This window comes from Carlito syrichta, unplaced genomic scaffold, assembly GCF_000164805.1.
Source record: "Carlito syrichta isolate Samal-C Ts95f unplaced genomic scaffold, Tarsius_syrichta-2.0.1 Scaffold308837, whole genome shotgun sequence".
In the NCBI taxonomy this organism is placed as follows: domain Eukaryota; kingdom Metazoa; phylum Chordata; class Mammalia; order Primates; family Tarsiidae; genus Carlito; species Carlito syrichta.
This window is the reverse complement of record NW_007252933.1, coordinates 575,953-598,671: the sequence shown is the minus strand read 5'-3', so window position 1 is coordinate 598,671 and position 22,719 is coordinate 575,953. Positions and strand designations below refer to the sequence as shown.

The window sequence follows — 22,719 nt, the reverse complement described above, 5'->3', positions numbered from 1 at the left end:
GTGTGTGTGTATGCACGTGTTTAGTGTCTCCCTACTGGCTGGAATCATTAGCTTTTCTGTGGCACAGATGCGATCACACATGTCTTTCTGACCCTTGTGCATGACGCCTACGACAGAGCTCCATATGGAGAGGCCCCCAAATATGTTCAGTTGAACTAATGATTGAATGATTTACAATGCTACTAAGCGCTAAGAGATGAAGGTGCCATCTGTAGATTCTTTCCCTTAAATGGTTTCTGAATGGCTCTGTCCTTTGTCCTTTCCTTAGGAGACCAGCAAGAAGACAGTCCATGCAAAATATTGCAGCAGGTTTGTCCATGCTCCCTGGAAGGATGGGAGCTTGGTCCATGTCAACATTACCAAGGAGAAATACAGGTGGTACAGCGAGAAAATTCACATGGTCCTGGCCCAGATCCAAAGGAGGTTGGTGTATTTGCAGGAAGGTATAAGTGGTCTAGTCCCTCTTGAAATTCAAACCTGTTTGATCCCTTTTTCCTCCTTTTATTTTTAATTGACACGTAATAATTGTACCTGTTTGTGGGATGCAGAGTGAAATTTTGATACGTGTATGCAATGTATAATGATCAAATCAGGTAATTAGCATACCTATCGCCTCAAACATTTTTAACATTGTGATCATTCAAAATTCTTTCTTCTAGCTTTTTGAAAATGTGCAATAAATTATAGTTGACCACATTTATCCTACAGTGCTATAGAACACCAGAACTCATTCCTCCTATCTAGCTGTAATTTTGTATCCATTAACTAGCCTCTTCCCATTCTTCCCTCTCTGCTTCCCTTTGAAATCTCTAATATCCATACTTCTACTCTCTACTTCTATGAGTTAAAAATATTTCTTTAGCCCCCACATGAGTGAGAACATGTGATATTTGGCTTTCTGTGCCTGACTTATTTTCCTTAACACGATGTCCTCCCGACTCATCCATGTTGTCACAAATGACAGGATTTTATTCTTCTTTATGGCTGAATAAAGTATTCCATCATATAAAAGTAAAAGCTCAACCAAGAGAAATGGCCAGTAAACACTGTCAAGTCAAGGTTGCCATCTGATGGTTTGCCGATAGCCTTGTTAACAAGGGGAATGTTGGAGCTCAGACTCCAAGCTATCTTCATACCAGTGAAAATCATTGAAAACAACAAAGAAATGTGTAGCTATCACATTGGTTATATATCACTGGAGGAGGTTAAGAATTGCTTCTGCTTATGTCTTGCATTTTTTGTGTACTGCGGGTGTATTGTACACAGTATAATGTCCTCTGTACTCTTGAATATTACACTTCAAGGCAACTGCTATAATGTTGTGAGATATTTGAATACAATTGAATAATAGATGTGTTTTAGAAATAAGCTTAAAATAATGAAAGGGATCACGTGATCCCTTTCAACCCTACTGGGCCCTTAAAATCTGGTAATGCTCGTGAGTATCGTATACTAATGGTGTGACCTCAGGGTCAGCCTCATGGGAATGATCTACCCTCATGCTTTCATGTCCCAGATGCCAGTGGACAATTTTAGACCAAATTCATTTTGGTGCATGGGCTCTGAGGTTTGAAATAGCTGGGTTTGAATCCTAGCTCTGCTGCTTGCTGTGTGACCCTGGGCAAGTTCATTAATGTCTTTATGTACCTCCTTCCTCATTTATAAAGTGGGAATACTAATGCCAGTTATAAATTTGTTCTATGGATTAAACCAGATACTAAATCTAATGAGCTTAAACCAGTACGGTATCAGTCTGCAATAATCATTTGAAAATGAGAACGCCTTTCTCTGCCTTGCTTATTTCACTTAACATAATGACTTCTGGGATCACCCATGTTGCTGCAAATGACAGGATTTCATTCTGAATTAAGGCTGGCATGTTCCTTATCTATTCATCATTATTTGGGCATTTAGGTTTATTCCATATTTTTGCTATTGTAAATAGTGCTGCAATGAGCATGGATGTGCAGATATCTCTTCAGCATAATGATTTCATTTTCTTTGCATATAAACCCAGTAATGGGATTGCTGGATCATATGGTAGTTCTATTTTTAATTTTTTGAGGAATTTCCAAACTGTACTAATTTGCATCCCTACCAACAGTGTATGAAAATTTACTTTTCTCTGCATCCTTGCTAGCTTTTGTTATTTTTTGTCTCTCTCTCTTTTTTTGAGTTGGGTTCTCACTCTATTGCCCAGGCTGGAGTGCAGTGGCAACATCACAGTTCACTGCAGCCGTGACTTCCTAGGCTCAGGCGATCCTTCCACCTTGCTATGTTTCCTAGGCTGGCCTCTAACTCCTGGGTTCGAACAGTTCTTCCACCTTGGCTCCCCAAGTGCTGGAATTATAGGCATGAGCCACTGCACCCGACGATTTTTTTTTTCTTTTTGAGTCGTAGTCTCACTCCCTCACCCAGACTGTAATGCAGTGGCATGCTCTCGGCCACCCCAGCGTTGACCTGCTGGGCTCTGGCGATCCTTCTGCCTCAGCCTTCCAAGTAGCTAGAACGACAGTGTGTGCACACCCAACTAAATTACTTTTTGATTTATTGTAGAGAGGAGGTCTCGCCTCGACCTCCCAAAGTGCTGGAATTACAGGTTGAGCCACCGAGTCTGGCCCAGGCTTTTTTTTTTTTCTTTTTTCTGTCTTTTGATAATAGCCATTCTAACTGGAGTGACGTGATGTCTCATGGTTTTGATCTGCATTTCTCTGATGATTAATGGTGTTGAGCATTTAAAAATGTATCTATTAGCCAATTGTATGTCTTCTTTTGAGAAATGTCTATTTAGGGGTTTTGCCCATTTTTAAGTGATATTATTTGGGGGGTTTTTTGCTGTTGACTTGTTTGAGTTCCTTATATATTCTGGACATTAACCCCTTGTAACAGGCATAGTTTGTAAATACTTCCTACCATTCTGTAGGTTTTCTCTTCACTTTATTGATTGTTTTGTTTGCTACAGAGCAGCTTTTTCTTTTTTTTTAACTTTTAAATTTTTTTATTTTGCAATTGTGGAGTACAATTCAGGGTTGGGTACACAAATATTCATCGTGCAGTTACCCTTGTTGGTGAGATGTACAGCAGCTTTTTCATTTGAGATAATGCCTTTTATCTATTTTAGTTGTTATTGTCTATGCTTTTAAGGTCTTACTCAAAAAATCCTTACCCAGTTTGAGTTCGTGAAGTGTTTTACTGATGTTTTCTTCAAATACCACATGTACATATGGACTCTCACGTATATGTCTCATGTATATGTGGAATCTTAAAAAACTGATTTCATAGTTGAGAGTAGGGTTAGCGTTACTAGAGTTGGAGGGATGGAGGTGCCAGGGGAGGTTGGTCAATGGGTACAAAGTTACAGTTAGACAGGAAGAATAAGTTCTGGTGTTCTACTATGAAGTAGGGTGACTATATCAAATCACAATGTGGTGTATATTTAAAGACCACTAGAAAAGCAGATTTTGAATTTTCTCACAAGTAAATTATAAACATTTAAAGTGACGGATATAGTAATTACCCTTATTTGATCATAATACTATGTATACATGCATTGAAACATCATATTATACCCTATAAATATGTACAGTTATTATGTGTCAATTATAAGTTAAAAAAAGAATTCTTTTTTTGAGTCAGAGTTTCACTCTGTAGCTCAGGCAGGAGTGTGGTGGCATGCTCATGGTTGACCTTCTGGGCTCCGACAATCCTTCTGCCTCAGCCTGCCAAGTAGCCAGAACTACAGGCCCTCACTACCACATCCAGCCAGTTTTTTATTTATTATAGAGACGAGGTCTCGCCAAGTTGTCCTGGCTGGTCTCGAACCCACAGGTTCATGCAATTCACTCGCCTCGGCCTCCCGAAGTGCTGGGATTACAGGCTGAGCCACCACTCCCGGCTGATCAATTTTTCTTTTGATTATGGATCATATTTCCTTGCTCTATGCATGCCTGGTAATTTTTTACTAGATGCCAGACATTTTGAATTTTACATTGTTAGATGCTGGGTTTTGTTATTCTTATTTTTAATGTATATTCTTGATACAGTTAAGTTGCTTGAAATAAGTTTGCTCTCTTTAGGACTTGTTTTAAGTTATGTTAGAAAATGTCCAAGGTAACCTTTAGCCAGGGCTAATTTGGTCCTACTACTAAGGCAATAATACTCTTGGAGGACTCTACTTGATGCCTCATGTTGTTAAGGAGGTGTGCCTGATGGTAGATGAACCAACCACTCTCAGCCTTGTGTGCGCTCTGAGGGGTTGATCCTCCTGCTCCTTTTTGGTGGCTTTTGCCCCTCAGCTTCAATAGTTTCTTTACACACATGCCTTGATCATTACTTAGCCAAAATTTCAAGGGTACCCTTCAGAGATCTCTGGAGCATGTCCATTCTCGCTCTCACTCTCTTTCTCTCCCTGTTTCTGTGCCATAACCTCCCTTTCAGCATTTTGCCCTACAAATTTTAGTTGCCTAAGCCTTGCTGAACCCTGAACTCAATTTCAAATTTTTTTCTATCGTCTTTCCCCACCCACACCCTCCAGGCTTTGCCTGTAGTTGTGAATTTAATTTAATAATCCTGTGATGAGAACCTGTGATGAGAACCCCAGGAGCAGTTCTTCTCACATAACCACCTGGCCCTTGGTTTTTGCAGGACTCTGGGGTGCTTGGTACTGCCTATAAGCTTCATTAATGCTGCAGGAATGTGCTGGCTTTACTAGCTTGACTGCTGTCAGCAGGACTAAAAGAACAAATGGTCTGAAGTCATAGCGGAGGGCCTCAAAATATCAGATGACTACAAGTTTTTATTTTTTTCTTTGGCACCTTTTCTTTTCTTTTCTCTGTCATGTTCATTTTCTTAGTTCTGTTTTGCTTGGATTGATGATGGGTAGTGGAGGATGATGATAAGCGAGACAGTCTAAGTGTAGACTTTTCAACAGAAAAACCTCAGAGTAAATAATCCGCTCACAGAAGATTGGGTTTAACTAATATAGCACAGCTCTATCCTCTGTAGATGCATCATTAAGTTCCTAGGAAGATGCTCTTGTTCCTTGCAGGCTCTACCCATTCACTTTTAACCTATTTCCTGCCTAGGATTAAATGGCTACAGGATGGGAGTCAAATCCTCTTTGGAAAAGTACATAATGATGGTGTCTATGTCCTCATCGATACATCTCATTCAATGAAGAGCAAACTGGACTTTGTGAAGGACAAGATCATTCAGTTCATACAGGTTGGACGGAATTGTCAAGGTTTACACATTTGGGGATCTGTGTATCGTAAATACATCTCCACCACTCCTCATCTATCTGTATGTAGTTGTCATGAGCAGTGAACAGGGACATAAAAAATTCATAAGAAAGCCAATTCAGGAAAAGCTCCTCTCTTTTGCCAGTTAGAGACTCATTAATTCTCCTTTGCAAGCAGATGCTTTCTCCAGTGGGTTCTTTCCATCACACATGGGTAGCTTGAGGGGATTTCTATGTTCATTGTTTCAGATTTTCTCTATCCTGATAATTGTGGTATACACATACCTCCATTGGTCTCCAGATACTCTTAATCTTGGCATTTTTATTTTAATTTCAAATATTTATTAGGGATGATGTGTGCACTAGCCTATGGGAGGAGTGTAAGCTGATGTTTAAGAGCTTTCAGTTCTCATTGTATTTGTGCTGAGTCTGAATTTGATGACCTGAAGCAGGCTGTTTAAGTTTCTGTACTTCTAGTTTCAAAATATAAAGGAGTATCATAGTACTGTCATGAATTCATAATATAGATGTAAGTATTAACTACAGAAATGACTGTGGGGAGCATGTAAGAAATGCAAAATACAGGGTTTTTTGTTTTTGTTTTTTGCTTAACAAAATGCAGTTTTTAATTTGACAAATCTTTACTGGAGAAATATGGGCAAGTGAATAAGTCTGTAACCAAATAAAAGTCTTACCCAGAAGATGATGACTGAAATGATATTGTTTTAGATTTCTTTTCATTAAGCATATTGCATTTAGTGTGTTTATTTGATATACCATTAATGTTAGTATTAGAGTCAATAGTTAATATAACTTTATATGTTGACTTATACATGTATGTGACATATATATTCATATGCACATATATACATTTGTAAAGGTCTTAACATACAAACTGTACACATTTTATTTAAATGTCTATACTGGAAAACATTTTCTGTATTGAGTGTAATTTTTAGCTTCATGATCTGAAAATACGTATCATGGTGATTAAAGTTTATCAAACTGTGAGCTGCCCTAACCTTTGTTTACATTTGAGTGATTTTATGGTTAAATAATAATGATCTGTTACAGGAACAGCTGAAATATAAAAGCAAATTCAATTTTGTGAAGTTTGATGGTCAAGCAGTAGCTTGGCGGGGAAAACTTGCTGAAATCAATGAAGATAACTTGGAACAAGTTCAGTCCTGGATTAGAGACATTAAGGTAAAACGGAGACTAAATCTGGGAGAAGAAACCCAAGCTTCTCACCTGTGTACTGGATTTATTCACAGGATAGAAATTCTTGAGAAGTGCTTTGTACCCCAAGGATGGCAGTGGCTTTACATAGACATTCATTTTGTTGACAAAGGTCATATGAATCCAATCTCATTTGTCAATATCACAGAGCTTACATAAGCTTCTATTCAGTCTCTATTTCCAGCTCTGCCCTTGGCTCAGATCTCAGCTCCTTTGTGAAATATATATTTCATATATATCAAAATATAATTTTTTTTGTACTCAGACATTCAGATGTGTTTTTCCTGAAGTTTCATGATTGTTTCAAGGGGGTATATTGTAGCTATTCTTTACATTGGATTTTATTCTATAGTAATGAACTTGTGGAAACATGCAGTATAATCTGAGTGTTTAGGACCGAAAGCAAGAAGAAATAAGGCAGGAGGATACAGTAAGAGTATGAAATAACTTCCTTGAGTCCTGCATTTTACTTGGAGACTTTAAACCTACCGTTCTAGGCATTTTCAGACTATAGAGAAGGACTTTCCTTTACCTAAATTTTCTCTTGTCTTGACTTTACCTTAATTTTAAAAGCTTTCCAGAGCCATATAGCATTCCAGATATTTGTAAAATTGAGACTAAAAGTTGTTATTAAAAAGTCAAGTATAGGAGCCAGGTATGATGGTATTCATCAATAGTCTCAGCTACTTGGGAGGCTGAGGTAGGAGGATCACTTGAACCCAGGAATTTGAGTCCAGTTTGGACCTGGGCAACACAACGAGACCCCATTTCATACACACACACACACACACACAAAATAAAGTCAAATATATATCACAAACATCTTTAAAATAGTTCAGTGCCTGAGTTTAGAGTCCCAGACTTGACAGGAAGCCACAAATGGACATGAACAGATCTCCCTAAATATTCTTTTTTTTTTTTTTTTTTTTTTTTTGGAGTTGGAGTCTCACTCTGTCACCCAGACTGGAGTGCAGTGGCCGCTCCGGCCACCGCAGCCTCAACCTGCTGGGCTCCGGTGATCCTTCCGCCTCGGCCTTTCGAGTAGCTGGAATTATAGGCACCCGCTACCACGCCCGGCTGATTTTTTATTTATTGTAGAGATGAGGTCTCGCTGCCCAGGCGCGTCTCGAACCCGCGGGCTTAGGCAATCCACTCACCTCAGCCTCTCAAAGCGCGAGATTACAGGCTGAGCCACCGAGCCCAGCTGATCTCCCTAAATATTAACCAAAGCAGTGCTTATACTGCCATTGAGATGCACCAGGGTTCCCTTGGGGTTTTTTTGTGAAATGCGAGGAGAAAAATTGTTCTATAAAAAATAATAATGCCTGTAAGATTTTGACTTAACTGTCTACCTTATCCTGGGAAAAAGTCTTAAATTCATACTTAATTTGTTAAATTTCCAGGATTGAACCAAAAAATTACTTGTGACGTATATTCTGTCTTTTCACAAACTGTGGGTAATAGATAATACCTTGCTAATTCAAAGCCTACTAATTTAGGATTTGTGATAACAAGATATTATATATGTAATCTCATTGGATAAAAACACTGTTGGGTTCTGCTTTGTGTAAAATAATGAATAAGTACAGTCAGCCATCTCTTTAGATCTTAACCATTTAGTTAAAAACATATATTCTCATAAAGCATGATTCTGTCCTCCTTAAAAATCTTCATTGATGCTCCTTTGATGTCTTGTTGAATGTCCAAAAATCATTTTTTAAAAGCCCAGGGATAAAGAAAATATGGTATATAAACTCAATGGAATACTACACAGCCTTAAAGAAGAAGACATTTTTGTCCGTTTCAACAACATGGATGAACCTGGAGTGCATTATGTTAAGTGAAACAAGCCTGTCACAGAAAGAAAAATACCCCATGATTTCACTTATATGCAGAATCTAAAAAAGTTGAACCCATAGAAGCAGAGTAGAATGGTAGTTACCAGGGATTGGAGGCAGGGGCGGGGTGAGAATGGAGGAATGTTGGTCAAAGGGTGCATAGTTTTAGTTAGACTAGAAGAAATAAATTCTGGAGATCTATTGTACAGCATGGTGACTCTAGTTAATAACAGCATGGTGACTCTAGTTAATAACCGTATTCTCGCAAATTGCTAAGAGGGTGGATTTTAAATATCCTCACCTCAAAAAAAGTATGTGAGGATATGTTAATTAGCCTGATTTAACCATTCCACATTCCACAATGCATGTGTATTTATAGATCACACTGTACACCAAAAGTATATATTTTATTTGTCAATGAAAAATAAACAAACAAAAGTAATAATAATGATAATAAAGAAGACCAAATTCTTCTATTATTCTTTCGACTGGTTTGGTCCAGTAATCAACCCTGTAACACTCATGGTGTTCTGAGCCTGCTCTGTGCTGGTGTCAGGGAGCAGTGGCTCCTCTAACAGCCACAGTCATTCCTAAGGCCAGGGAAGCAAAACCTGTCGCAGTGCCTGTTCAGTAGTTGGGAGGGGTGAGGCGGGTGAGGGAAGTGGGTGCAGGTAGATTTAAAACAGGTGCCACTTCCAGACCATCTTTCCCAGAATTCTCTCTGGCTTTCTCCCAGCTTGGCCACCATCCTTTCAACAGTGGGCTTGTCAACAAAAGACTATTGAGATTGGGCTCTGTTTACCATCTGAACTACATTTCTGCTGCACACATCCTATAGGAGTAGTTTGTTTGGTTTTGCTTTTAATTTTTACATTTGAAATAATTGTAGACTTACAAAAGAGTTGCAAAGGAATTCCCATTTATCTTTTGCCTAACTTCCTCTAATGCTCACATCTGACATAGCCATAGCATAATTACCAAAACTGAGAAACTCACATGGGTACTATTAATTACATAACTCATTTTATTCAGACTTCAGTTTTTCCACCAGTGTCCCTTTTATGTTCCAGGATCCTGTCCAGGATTGCAAAAGTCATATGACTTTTGCAATGCCTCCTTAGACTCCTCCAGTCTGTGGCAGTTTTTTAGTCTTTCCTTGTCTTTTACCACCTTAACACTTTTGAAGACTACTGGTCAGATATCTTGTAGCATATTCTTCAGTTTGATTTTGGCTGATGTTTCCTCATGATTAGAATGTGGTTATGCCGGGCTCGGTGGCTCAGCCTGTAATCCGCGCCTTTGGGAGGCTGAGGTGAGTGCATTGCCTGAGCCCGCAGGTCCGAGACCTGCCTGGGCAGTGAGACCTCATCTCTACAATAAATGAAAAAATCAGCTGGGCGTGGTAGAACGCGCCTGTAATTCTGGCTACTCGGAAGGCTGAGGCGGAAGGATCGCCGGAGCCCAGCAGGCGAGGCTGCGGTGGCCGGGAGCGGCCACTGCACTCCAGTCTGGGCGACAGAGCGAGACTCCAACTCAAAAAAAAAAAGAATGTGGTTATGGATTTAGGAGACAAATACTACAGAGGCGATGTGCTCTTTTCAGTGCATCGTGGCAAGGCACACATGGTATAGATATGCCCTTTATCATGATGTTAACTTTGATCATTAGGTTAAGTTGGTGTCTGCCAGGTTTCTCCCCTGTAAAGTTATTAATTTTTCCCTTTGTGAATAAGTGTTTTGGAGAAGGTACTTTGAGTTTATGCAAATATATTTTTTCCTTAAACTTTTGCCTACTAATATCAGCATTCAATGGTGGATCTTCCCTATAGTAATTATTACTGAACTGATGGTGATTTTCTATTTCCTTCATTCCTTTTATATTTTTTTTGCTGGATTGCTCTATAAAGGAGAGCTTCCCCTTCCCACCTTTAATTTTTTAATGTATGTATTTTTGTCAGTTTGGACTCATGAATAGTTCCTTTTACTCTGAGTTATAATCTAATATTATTCTTATTTATTTTGTTACTAAACCTGTTGGTTCTTTGGCCAAGGGAAACTCCCTCAGGCTGCCTCTCCTGTCCTTTAAACACCCATCCATCTTTTTCTTTTCTTTTCTTTTTTCTTTCTTTTCTTTTTTTTTAACCTTTAACGTTTCTTGACTTTCTGGCACTCCAGGAAGTTTCATGATCATCTTGTATTTTCCCAACCCTGTAATCTATCACTTCTCCAAGGATTCCTGGTTTCTTTTATTAGCAAATGCTCAAGACCTAGGCATGTAGGTATGCTTATTTTTACTGGATTTTATCACTGCTTCTGGGCTCTCTCGGACAGAAATAGAAATATATATTATTTCTATTATATATATATGTACACATACATATATACATATATATGTATATACATGGCCTATTATATATAGATATCACATATATAAATGTAATATACCATGTATCCACAAACATCTGTATTTCTGTATTTATATTTCTATCTATATTTACATTAAATAAACAAATCACACATTCATACTGATTCCTCTAGCTTCGATCCAGAGCCACAGGATTCATTCATAATGAACCTTTTTGCCTATTTACAATGTCTTTAAACATGAGGAACCTGACTCTTATTACCTATAATCTACTTACTTCTATTTTCAACCCTAGTGTACATATAAAGTCATTTCAGGCTTGCTAACTCATACTCTACAAGGAACTAATTTTTTGGCTATAGTGTTTGAGTACGTTTCTTTTTCTGTGTAACTTCACAGCATCCAGTCAAAAAATGTTTCCTAAGTTATTAAGTCAGGTACTTTCTTACCCGATCCCTTCAGTGTGGTTATGTCATTCATTAGTGATGCAGTGAGAGCCATTGGTCATAGTCTGGCTCTATTTCCATCTTGGGTTCCCCTTGCATCTTAGTAGAATCATCTTTTAATTTACATACTGTGAAACGCTCTTTTTGGTGTCTAGGTCTATGGATTTTGACAAATGCATGGAGTCATCTCTGTCTACCACAGTACCAAAGAGACCAGTTCTATCACTCCCAAAATGTCCTCATATAGTGAACCTCTCCGCTCTGCTGTTCACTACGGATATGCTACTCTGTCCATTATAGCTTTTTCTTTTTCAGAATGTCATATAAATGGAATCAGTACAAGAGAACCTCTTGGTTCTAGCTTCTTTCACTTACCAAATGCACTTGAGATTCATTCAACTTGTTTCATGAAGCAAGAGTTTGTTCCTTTTTATTTATCAGTTGTGTTTTACTGATCAGTGGAGTTTTACTGGTGAGTATGGATACAAAACTGTTTATGCATTCCTTATTGAAGAATATCTGTGTTATTTGCCTTTTGGGGCATTATAAATAAAGCTGCTGTAAACATTTGCTTACAAGTTTTTGTGTGAATATTTGTCAAGAATGGTGTGGGGTCTGAGATTTTACCTTACTTGCCAACTAGTATGGGTGCTGGCAGAATGCCCAAGGCTCTTAGATCAGAGACCAACGGTTTTTTATACTCACAATGATAGCTGTACCAGAGTATTAGCATTTTCTTACATCAGTTCCCTGAATCCTAGTTCCCAGAAGGTGAAACAATAAGTGCCAGGTAACACTTGCATACTCATTAGGTTATATTGAAGAAGAAGGACCCTGATCTTAAAGAAACTAAATCTTCTGTAATGGACTATAAACATGCTGGCCCTTTGATCTGGAGTTAAATATTATCTTTATACCACACAATAAGCATGCTGGCTCTTTGCTATGAAGAGAGACGTTATTTCTATTTTCCAAGGCTGTTCCCTATATAAACATCTTGAAAAGATAGACCAGAACAGACATTGCCTCTGTTGCAAGATATGTAGAAATGCAAGAGATCTATGGAGAATGGCTTCGAACTATAAGTTTTCATTTCACTTGGATATAAATAAATACCTAGAAATGAGATTGCTGGCTAGTATGCTAAGTGTATGTTAACTTTATAAGAAACTGCCAAACTATTTTCCAAAGTGGCTGTACCATTTCTCATTTTCATCAGCAATGTACGAGAGTTATAATTGCTTTATACCCTCTCCAGTATTGTACATAGTCAGGTTTTATTTTAGACACCCTAATATGGCTAAGACATGTTTAGTGGTATCTTATTGTGGTTTTAATTGCATTTACTTAATGTATTTACTCAACACCATATTTTTTGTATATATTTGACCTCTGTATATCTTCTTTGGTGAAGTATCTGTTCAGGTATTTTGCCCATTTTTAAATTGGACTGTTTGTTTTCTTAAGTTGAGTTTCTGGCCAGGCTCGGTGGCTCAGCCTGTAATCCCAGCACTTTGAGAGGCCGAGTTGAGTAGATTACCTGAACCTGTGGGTTCAAGACCAACCCGGGCAACTTGGCGAGATCTCATTTCTACAATAAATCAAAACTAGCCGGGCGTGATAACGCGCGTCTGTAGTTCCAGCTATTTGGAAGGCTGAGGCAGAAGGATCGCCAGAACTCAGCAGGTTGATGCTGGGGTGGCCGTGAGTGTGCCACTGCACTCCAGCCTGGGCAACGGAGTGAGACTCCAACTCAAAAAAAAAAAAGATTGAGTTTCTTCATTGTATTCTGGACATAAGATCTTTATCAGATATTCAGATTGCAAATATTTTCTCCTAATCTGTGTCTTGTGTTTTCATTCTTTTACTAGGGTTTTTCCTGGAGCAATTGTTTTTAATTTTGATAAGTGCAAGTTACCTATTTTTCTTTATGAACTATGCTTTTGGTGCTGTAGCTAAATACTCTACTAAACCGAAGTCATCAGATTTTCTTCTGTTTTCATCCCCAAAATGTGATAATTTCTTATTCTATATTTATGACTAGAATCCATTTTGAGTTCGTTTTTAAAAATAAGGTATGAGGTATGGTCCAGCACCATTAATTGAAATAACTTTTCTCCCTTGAATTGCCCTTTGCTTCTTTGCCAAAAATCACCTGACTGTCTGTGTGGGTCAAATTATGTTTCATTTAACTAGGTATCTATTCTTTTGACAACATCATAATTGTCTTTATTACTGTTTCAAAATCAGCTAACCTAAGTCCTCTAACTTTTCACTTCTTTCCAAAATTTTTTGGCTGCCTTATAAATTTTAAAATCTACCAAAAAAAGTATCTCTGGGATTTTTATTGAGATTGCATTTTCTATAGATCAGATTCAAAAGAACTGACAGTTAACACTGTGTGTCTTTCCATTTATTTAAGTCTTTTTGTTATTATTATCAATGATACTTTTTAAATTATATATTTTAATTATTTATTACAGCTGATTTTGTATATTAACCTCTTATTGTTTGACCTTGCTAATCTCAACTTACTTCTTCTAGGAACTTTGTTGTAGATTTTTGTCGGGGGGGGTGAATTTTCAGTGGTTATCAAGTAAAGATGACTTTATTTTTTCCTATCCAACCCATATATTATTTACTTATTTATTTTCTTGCTTTAATGCGCTAGGACTTCCAGTATGATGTTGAATAGGAGTGGTGAGAGAAGACATACTTGCCTTGTTACTGATCTTAGAGGGGAAGCATTCGATCTTTCACCATTTAAGACTTTGTTAGCTGTAGGGTGTTTGTAGATGTGCTTTCTATTGTTAATGAATTTCCCTTCTATTCTTGGTTTGCTGAGAATTGTTACCATAAATGAATGTTGAATTTTGCCAAATGTGTTTTCTGCATATATTGAGCTGATCTGTTGTTTGTTTATATGGTGAGTTACATTGAGTTATTTTTGAACACTGAATTGACCTTGCATCCTGGGATAATCTCCACTTGTGCATGATATATTATATATTTAATATATTTATTCTATACTAAATTTGCTAATATATCTTGTTAAGGATTTTTGTGTCTATGTTCATGAGGAATATTGTTCTGTAGATTTCTTTTCTTAGAAATTATTGTCTAATTTTGGTATCAGGGGAAATTTCTGCCTTCATAGCATAGATGGGAAAGTGTTCAATCTTCTTTTTTTCTGGAAGAAATTGTATAGAATTTATATTATTTTTCCTTAACTGTTTGGTGAAATTTACCAGTGAAACCATGTGAGCCTTGATTGTTTTTTGTTAGAAGTTTTAAAACCATGGAGTAAATGTCTTTAATAGATATAGGGCTATTCAGGTTATTTGTATCTCTTTGAGCTAGTTTTGGTCATTTGTTTCTTAGGAATAAATGGCCTATTTCTTCCAAAGAGTTGAATTTATGGACATATAATTATTTGCAGTGTTCACTTATTCCTTTAATCTTTGTGAGGTCTATAGTGATGTCCCCTTATTCATTTCTGATATTGGTATTTTTGTCTACTGTCTTTTTTTTCTCTTGGTTAGTTTGAAGAGGTTTTCTTTTTTCTTTCAATTTTGTTGATTTTAAAAATAAACACTTATCTAGCTTAGCTTTTATGGTATTTTCTTTTGAGAACTTGGTCAAGAATTCATTGCCTACTCCTATATGCATAAGGATGTTTTTGTTTTTTGGTTTTTTTTTGAGTTGGAGTCTCACTCTGTCACCCAGATTGGAGTGCAGCGGCCGCTGGCCACCACAGCCTCCACCTGCTGGGCTCCGGCAATCCTTCCGCCTCAGACTTCCGAGTAGCTGGAATTACAGGCATGCGCTACCATGCCCGGCAGATTTTTTTTTTTTTATTTATTGTAGAGATGAGGTCTCGCTGCCCAGGTGGGTCTCAAACCCATGGACTCAAGCAATTCACTCACCTCAGCCTCCCAAAGGCGCGGAATTACAGGCTGAGCCACCAAGCCCGGCTCTAGGGTTCTTAAAGATTGAGGTTTTATGTTTAGGGCTTTGATCCATTTTGAGCTGATTTTTTTTATATGGTGATAGGTAGGGGTCCAGTTTCATTCTTTTGCATGTGGTTAGCCAGTTTTCCCAGCACCATTTGCTAAATGTAGTCTCTTTTCCCCAGTGATTGTTATTGGTGGCTTTATCGAAGATGAGCTGATTGAGAGACTATGTTTTTACTTTTGGAATCCCTATCCTATCCCATTGGTCTATATACCTATTTCTGTACCAGTACCAAGCCACCTTGATTACTGTGGCCTTGTAATGAAGTTTAAGGTCTGAAAGTGTGTTACCTCCTGCTTTGTCCCTTTTGCTAAAGATTGTTTTGGCTATATGTGCTCTTTTTGTTTCCATATGAATTTCTGTATCGTCATTTCCAGGTCTGTGAAAAATGATGTTGATGGGTATTGCATTGAATCTGTCATTGCTTTGGGTAGGGTGGACATCTTGACAATATTGATTCTTCCAATCCACGAGCATGGGATTTTTTTCCATTTGTTTGTGTCATCCTTGATTTCTTTGAGTAGCATTTTGTAGTTCTCATTGTAAAGGTCTTTCACTTCTCTGGTTAGATGGATACCAAGGTATTTGATTTTTTTGTGGCTATTGTGAATGGGATTTTGTTTTTTATTTGGTTCTCCACCTGTTCAGCCTCATTAATCATCAGAGAAATGCAAATCAAAACTACAGTGAGATACTACCTAACTCCAGTAAGGATGGCTATCATTAATAAGAAAAAAAAGAAAAAAAGAAAATCACACTGGGGTGCCACCTAACTCCAGTCAGGATGGCTATCATCAATAACTCAAAAAACAGCAGTGGGTCAAATTATGTTTCAGGAGGTCGAAGCCGCAGTGAACTGAGATTGCTTCACTATATTCCAGCATCGGCGAAGAAACAAGGCTTTGCCTCTAAAACTAGACAGATAGGTGGTTGGATAGATAGGTAGGTAGACAATAAATTGTAAAAATAAAGAAAATGGGGCCAGGTACGGTGGCTCATCCCTATAATCCCTGTAGTCTGGGAGGGTGAGGCTGTGAGGATGGCTTGAGACGGGAGTTCAAGACCAGTCTAGGCAACATAGCAAGATCCTGACTCTATTTTAATTAGTTAAAGACAATTTTTTAATAAAAATCAAAAAAGTAAATTAAATAAAAAAGAAAAATAAATAAATATATATTTTTAAAGGTGATCTGATTTTTTTTTAAAAAGTGATTGTGACAATGAGTTAACTAGTGAATCCAAGGTTACTTAATAAAGCTTTGTTATATTTATATCTTTAAAAAACTAAACAGCTTTTGGTTGAATTGACTTTCTATTTTTTAATTAAATTTTATTGATTTTTGCTCTTATGTTTATTTTTTCCCCCCTTTTACTTGCTTTGTTTTTTTTTTCATAGAACTCTCTTTTTCTTATCTAAGAATTTCATGACATAAATATCCCTCCATCTACTGCTGTAGCACACAAAGTTTTATCCCACAAATTTTGATATATTTTGTAACTGCTTTTATTCAGTTCAAGATGTCAGATCTAAAGACTCTGCCTAATCTTAGGTCCTAAAGATCGTTTCCTGTGTCTTTTTTCATTAGAAGGTTTATAATTTTATGTTTTACTTTTAAGTTTATGATCTGTTTTGAATTAATGTTTATACAAGGTGTGAGATTTGTTTTTATTTTTGTTTTTTGCCTATGGCTACTCAGTTGCTTCAACAACATTTATTGAAAAAACTATTTCTCCTCCATTGAATTGCTTTTGCTTCTTTACCAAAGACAAATTGGCAAATCTAAAATTGATATATCTGTGGGTCTTTGTCTGGGTTCTCTAGTGTGTTCTGTTGTTATCAGTGTTTATATCTCCATTAGGAGCACATTTCCTGATAACTATAGCTGTATAGTTGAGCCTTAAGATCAGAAAAAACAACAACAACCACAACAAAACAACTCCTTTGCTTTCATTTTTTTTTTTTTAATTATAAAGATGTGAACTACAATTCAGGGTTAGGTATAACAACAGTTGATTATGCAAGTACCCTTGTTGATGAGGCATGCCCCTCCCTCCCCTAGCAGTTTCCCTCAACTGCCAATATCACCCCCCTCTCCTGACAGTTTCCCACTATTGCCAATCCATTTCTTATAGCATTATAATTGTTCAAGGTCCTCTTATGAGTGAGAACATATGGTACTCTGTTCTTTGTTTCTGTGATGGATCACTGAGTATGATCGACTCCAAATCGAACCAAGTTGCTGCGAAGTTCATATGTTTGTCTTTCTTTATGGCTGCATAATATTCCATTGTGTATATGTACCACATTTTTTTTAATCCAGTCCAGCTTTGATGGGCAATATGGTTGGTTCCATATTTTTGCTATTGTGAATAGAGCTGCAACAAACATAGGTGTGCAGGTATCTTTTTGGTAGAATGATTTGAGTTTCTCTAGGTATATTCCCAATAGGGGAATTGTTGGGTCATATGGAAGGTCAATTTCTAGTTCTTTCAGAAATCGCCACACTATCTTCCAGAGAGGTTGCTCTAGTTTGCATTCCCACCAGCAGTGTAGAAGCATTCCTTTTTTTCTGCCTCCTCACCAGCATCTGTTGTTGTTTGTTTTATTAATATTGGTCATTCTTACTGGGGTTAGGTGGTATCTCAATGTGGTTTTGATTTGTATTTCTCTGATGATGAGTGAGGCTGAACACTTTTTCATGTGTCTGTTGGCTGCCCATATGTCTTCTTTTGAGAAGTGTCTATTCATGTCTTTTCATCACTTTTTGATGGGGCTGTTTGTTTTTTTTCCTTTCGGCACATTTGAGTTCCTTGTAGATTCCAGATGTTAGGCCTTTGTCAGATGCAGTTGGCAAATATTTTTCCCATTCTGTGGGCTATCTCCCTGATCTCTTGACGATTTCTTTTGCTTTGCAGAAGCTTATTACTTTGATGAGGTTCCACTTGTTTATCTTATTTCTTAAGGTATTGACCTTTAGGATTCCAAATGGGAATTGGTTGCCAGTTCCAATTTCCATAAGGGTGTCTCCTGCATTTTCTAAGATTCTTACAGTTCGAGATTTTATGTTTAGGTCTTTGATCCAGTTAGAGTTAAATTTTGTGTATGGTGATAGGTAGGGGTCCTGTTTCAATCTTCTGCATGTGGTCAGCCAGTTTTCCCAGCACCATTTACTGAATAGGTTCTCCTCTCTCGGTGGTTGTTGTTGGAAGCTTTGTCAAAGATGAGTTGGTTGAGGAATTGAAGCTTTGCTTCCAGAATCTCTATCCTGTTCCATTGGTCTCTGTGCCTGTTCTTGTACCAACACCAGGTTGTTTTGATTACTGTATCCTTATAGTAAAGTTTGAAGTCTGGAAGTATGATACCCCCGCTTTGTTTCTTTTGCTAAGGATTGTTTTGGCTATTTGTGGTTGTTTATGCTTTCATTTCTTTTTCAGAATTGTTTTGTCTATTCTGGGACCTTTATTTTCAATGTTAAAGCAGACTTCTCTATGGCTATTAAAAACCTTGCTGACATTTCGATAGGAATTACATTAAAACCTATAGATTCAATTAGGAAGAATTGACATCTTTATTGTGTTGACTTTTCCAATCCATGAATACAGTATGTCTCTCCAAGCATTTAGGTCTTCTTTGATTTCCTTCATCCAAATTTTGTAATTTCAGCATACAGATCCTGTAAGTGTATACTATTTCATTTTTCTGGAGTAACTGTATATGGCATTGCATTTTTTATTTTGGTTTTCAGTTCATTGTCAGTTTGGAAAAATGCAATTGGTTTTTGAGTGTGGATCTTGTAGCTTTCAACCTTACTAGTTTTACTCATTATTATTATTTTTGTTTCTTGTATGTAGTCAACCCTTCATATCTGCAGATTCTGCATTGGTGGAGTCAAGTAACTATGAATTGAAAATATTTGGGAAGGGGCAACCCCTTCGGGTCCCCTCCCACTGTGGGAGATTTTCTGTCCTCTTAATAAATCCTGCTTTCTCATTTAAAAAAAAGAGAGAAAATATTTGGGAAGAATAAAAAACAATACAAACCTTAAAAAATACAGTATAACAACTACATAGTATTTATGAGGGTGAACTAAAAAAAAAAAAAAAACCCAAAGTTTATTTATTAAAAATTGTGTATTTATTCTTACATGTTTAAACTTCAGCCACCTTAAAAGTATTCTCCATTTGATGCAATACACCCATCAAGATGCTTTTTCCACTGCTCAAAACTGTTTTTGAACCTTTCCATTTTGATGCCTTTTAGTGCTTCTGCCATTTTTTGTTTTACCTCTTCCACATCAGCAAAATGAGAACTTTTCATCCAGGAAAACAACAAAAAAGTCACTCGGAGCAAGATTGGGTGAATAAGGAGGATGGGGTATAGGGTTTGTCCCGTTTGGGGTCAAAAAACTCTTGAACACTCAGTGTGATATGGCAGGAGCACTTGTAAATCACCCATCATGAAATGGACAAACAAGTTGAAAGAATCTTAAAAAAAAAAAAAAAAAAAAAAAAATATATATATATATATATATAGAGAGAGAGAGAGAGAGAGAGAGAGGGAAGCTGAACACAGCCTCTCATAACAGTGCTAGCTGGTAAACTGATGCCAATGGGTTCCTAGAACACTTACCTATGGGGCTGAAGCCTGTACTACAAAGCACCCCCTCCAAAAAATAATTTTGTCTTTTCTTGGGTTCCTCCTCGTACATTGTGTGAGGTAATACAAGTAATCTAGAGATGAACTAAAGTATACAGAAGGATGCACATAGGTTGTATGCAAATTATTATGCCATTTTATAGTAGGGACTTGAGCATCCTTGGGTTTTGGTATGCACAGGTGGTGGGGGGAGTTAGGATCTTGGAACAAATCCTCTGTGGATACCAAGAGATGACTGTATTTTCTCGGGATTTTCTACATAGACAGTTGAATAGTCTTCAAAAAGAGATGGTTGCATTTCATTTTCCCCCTAACCTCTATGACTTTTATTTATTTGCCTTATTGCAGTGGCCAGAACTTCCAAGATGATATTGGATAAACATGGTGAGAGCAGACATACTTGCCTTTTCTTCAGTCATAAAGGGAAAGAATTCAACCTTTCACCATTAAGTATGATGCTAGCTGCAGGTTTTGTGTATGTGCTCTTTAGAGATTGTGAAAATTCCATTCTATCTAATGTACTGGATTTTTATATCGAAGGGGGATTGCATTTTGTCAAATCCCTTTCTGTATAAATTGATATGCTTATGCCATTTTTCTTCATTAACCTGTGATATAGTGGATTACATTGATTAATTTTTAAATTCTGAACCAACTTTACATACATGGAATAAATCCCACTTGGTCATGATATATGATTATTCCTTTTATACATTGTTGGATTAAATTTGCTATTACTTCGTGGAGAATTTTTATGTCTAAGTTCATGAGAGGTGTTGTTCTGTAGTCTGTTTGTAGGTATGCTGTCTTTGGTTTGGGTGTCAGGGCTTCATAAGGTATCAGGTTATTGGTGGCCTCATAAAGAGTTGGAAAATGTTTCATCCTCTTATTTTTTCTGGAGTGGGTTGAGTAAAACTTGTGTTAATTCTTCTTTGAATGTTTGATAAAATTCTTCAGTGCAGCCCTATGGGTCCAGAGATTTCTTTTGGGAAGTTTTTAAATTACAAGTTCAATTTATGTAATAGGTAAGGGAATATTCAGGTCATCTGTTTTATCTTGGTGAAGTTTTGGTAGTTTGTGGTTTTTGAGAAACAGTTCCTTTTCTTCCAAGATGTCCGTTTTCATAATATTCTCTTATTGTCCTGTCAGTGATGGCAAGAGGTGTTGTAAGAACCCTGTTTTATAGTTGATATTGGTGATGTGTGTCTTTTTTCTTTATCTTGCAAATCTTGCTAGAAGTTTTTAAATTTTGGTTTTTTTAATAACCAGTTTTTTGTTTCATTAATTTTCACTATTGTTTTACTATTCCAATCATATTATTTCCTTCCTTTTTCTTGCTTTCAGTTTACTTTGCTAGGCTCTTGAGGTAGGAATTTAAATTATTGTTTTGAGATAATTTCTTTTTTCTGATGTAAGTTTTTAGCACAATAAATTTTCCTGCCAACACTGTGTTAACTGCATGCTACAATTTCAATTTTAGTCCCACAAGACATGTAAGTGTTTTTGTTTAATTTTCATTCAATTATGTTCAATTGTTTATTTTCCTTGTGATTTCCTTTTGGGGCCATGAATTATTGATAGCACATTTTTAAAATTTCAAGTATTGTGTTGGAGATTTTCATGCTGTCATTCTGTTATTGAGTTTTATTTTGATTCCACTATTGTTAGAGGACATACTCTGTGCTTTCAATTCTTTTAAATGTGTTAAATGTTATTCTATAACTCAAGGTCTATTGATGTGAATGTTCAATGTTTGTTTGAAAAGAATGAATATTCTGTTGTTGGGTAGAGTGTTCTATAAATGTTCATTAGATCTAATTAGTTGGTGGTTCTTCTACATCCTTGCTCATATTCTGACAACCATTCAGAATGGGGGTATAGAAGCCTTCAGTCATGATTGATTTATCTATTTTTCTTTTCAGCTCCATTGAATTTTGCTTTATGTATTTTGAAGCTCATTGTTGGATGCATACACATTTAGAATTGTTGTCTTCTTGGTGTATGGAGCATTTTATCATCATGTAATGTTACTTTTTGTCCCTAGTGATTTTCTTTGCTTTGAGGTCTACTTTATATGCTATTAATGTAGTTAATCCTCCTCTTTAACAATAAATGTTTGCATAATATATATTTTCTATTCCTTTACTTTCAACCTATCTATGTGTTACATTTGAAGTGAGTTTCTCATAGACAGCATAAAACTGGGTCATGTTTTTGTCCACTCTTCAATTTTTGTCATATAATTGTTATGTTTACATGTATATCATGTGCATAATTATTGATACTTAAGGGCTTAAGTCTCCCATTTTATTTGTTTCTGTGTGTTTCTTCTGTTTCTCATTTCTTTTTCTTTTTAAAATTTTTTTGTTTTAAAGATGTGGGGTAAGCCGGGCTCGGTGGCTCAGCCTGTAATCCCACGCCTTGGGGAGCTGAGGTGAGTGGATTGCCTGAGCCCATAGGTTCAAGACCTGCCTGAGCAACTTGGTGAGACCTCATCTCTACAATAAATCAAAAATTAGCCAGACATGGTAGCGCGCACCTGTAGTTCCAGCTACTTGGAAGGCTGAGGCGGAAGGATCGCTGGAGCCCAGCAGGTCTAGGTTGTGGTGGCCGGGAGCAGCCACTGCACTCCAGTTTGGGTGACAGAGTGAAACTCCAACTCAATAAACTAAACTAAACTAAAATAAAATAAAATAAAATAAATAAAGATGTGGGGTACAATTCAGGGTTAGGCATACAAATATTCATTATGAAGGTACCCTTGTTGATGAGGTATGCCCCACTCCCCTGGCAGTTTCCCTCAACTGCCAATCCCACCCCCCTCCCCTGACAATATCCCACTACTGCCAATCCCTTTCTTATAGTATTATGATATTTGTTCAAGGTCCACTTATGAGTGAGAACATATGGTACTCTGTTCTT

General features: G+C 37.0%; 1 protein-coding gene across 1 annotated transcript in view; it reads left to right on the top strand.

The window, feature by feature from the left end:
* The window catches only part of VWA3B (von Willebrand factor A domain containing 3B), a 195,941-nt gene that overhangs the window by 73,680 nt on the left and 99,542 nt on the right, over positions 1 to 22,719 (top strand). Inside the window, 3 exon segments of the mRNA XM_021716551.1 lie at positions 269 to 423; positions 5,085 to 5,223; positions 6,314 to 6,445. Coding sequence (XP_021572226.1) covers positions 269 to 423; positions 5,085 to 5,223; positions 6,314 to 6,445 — 426 coding nt within the window.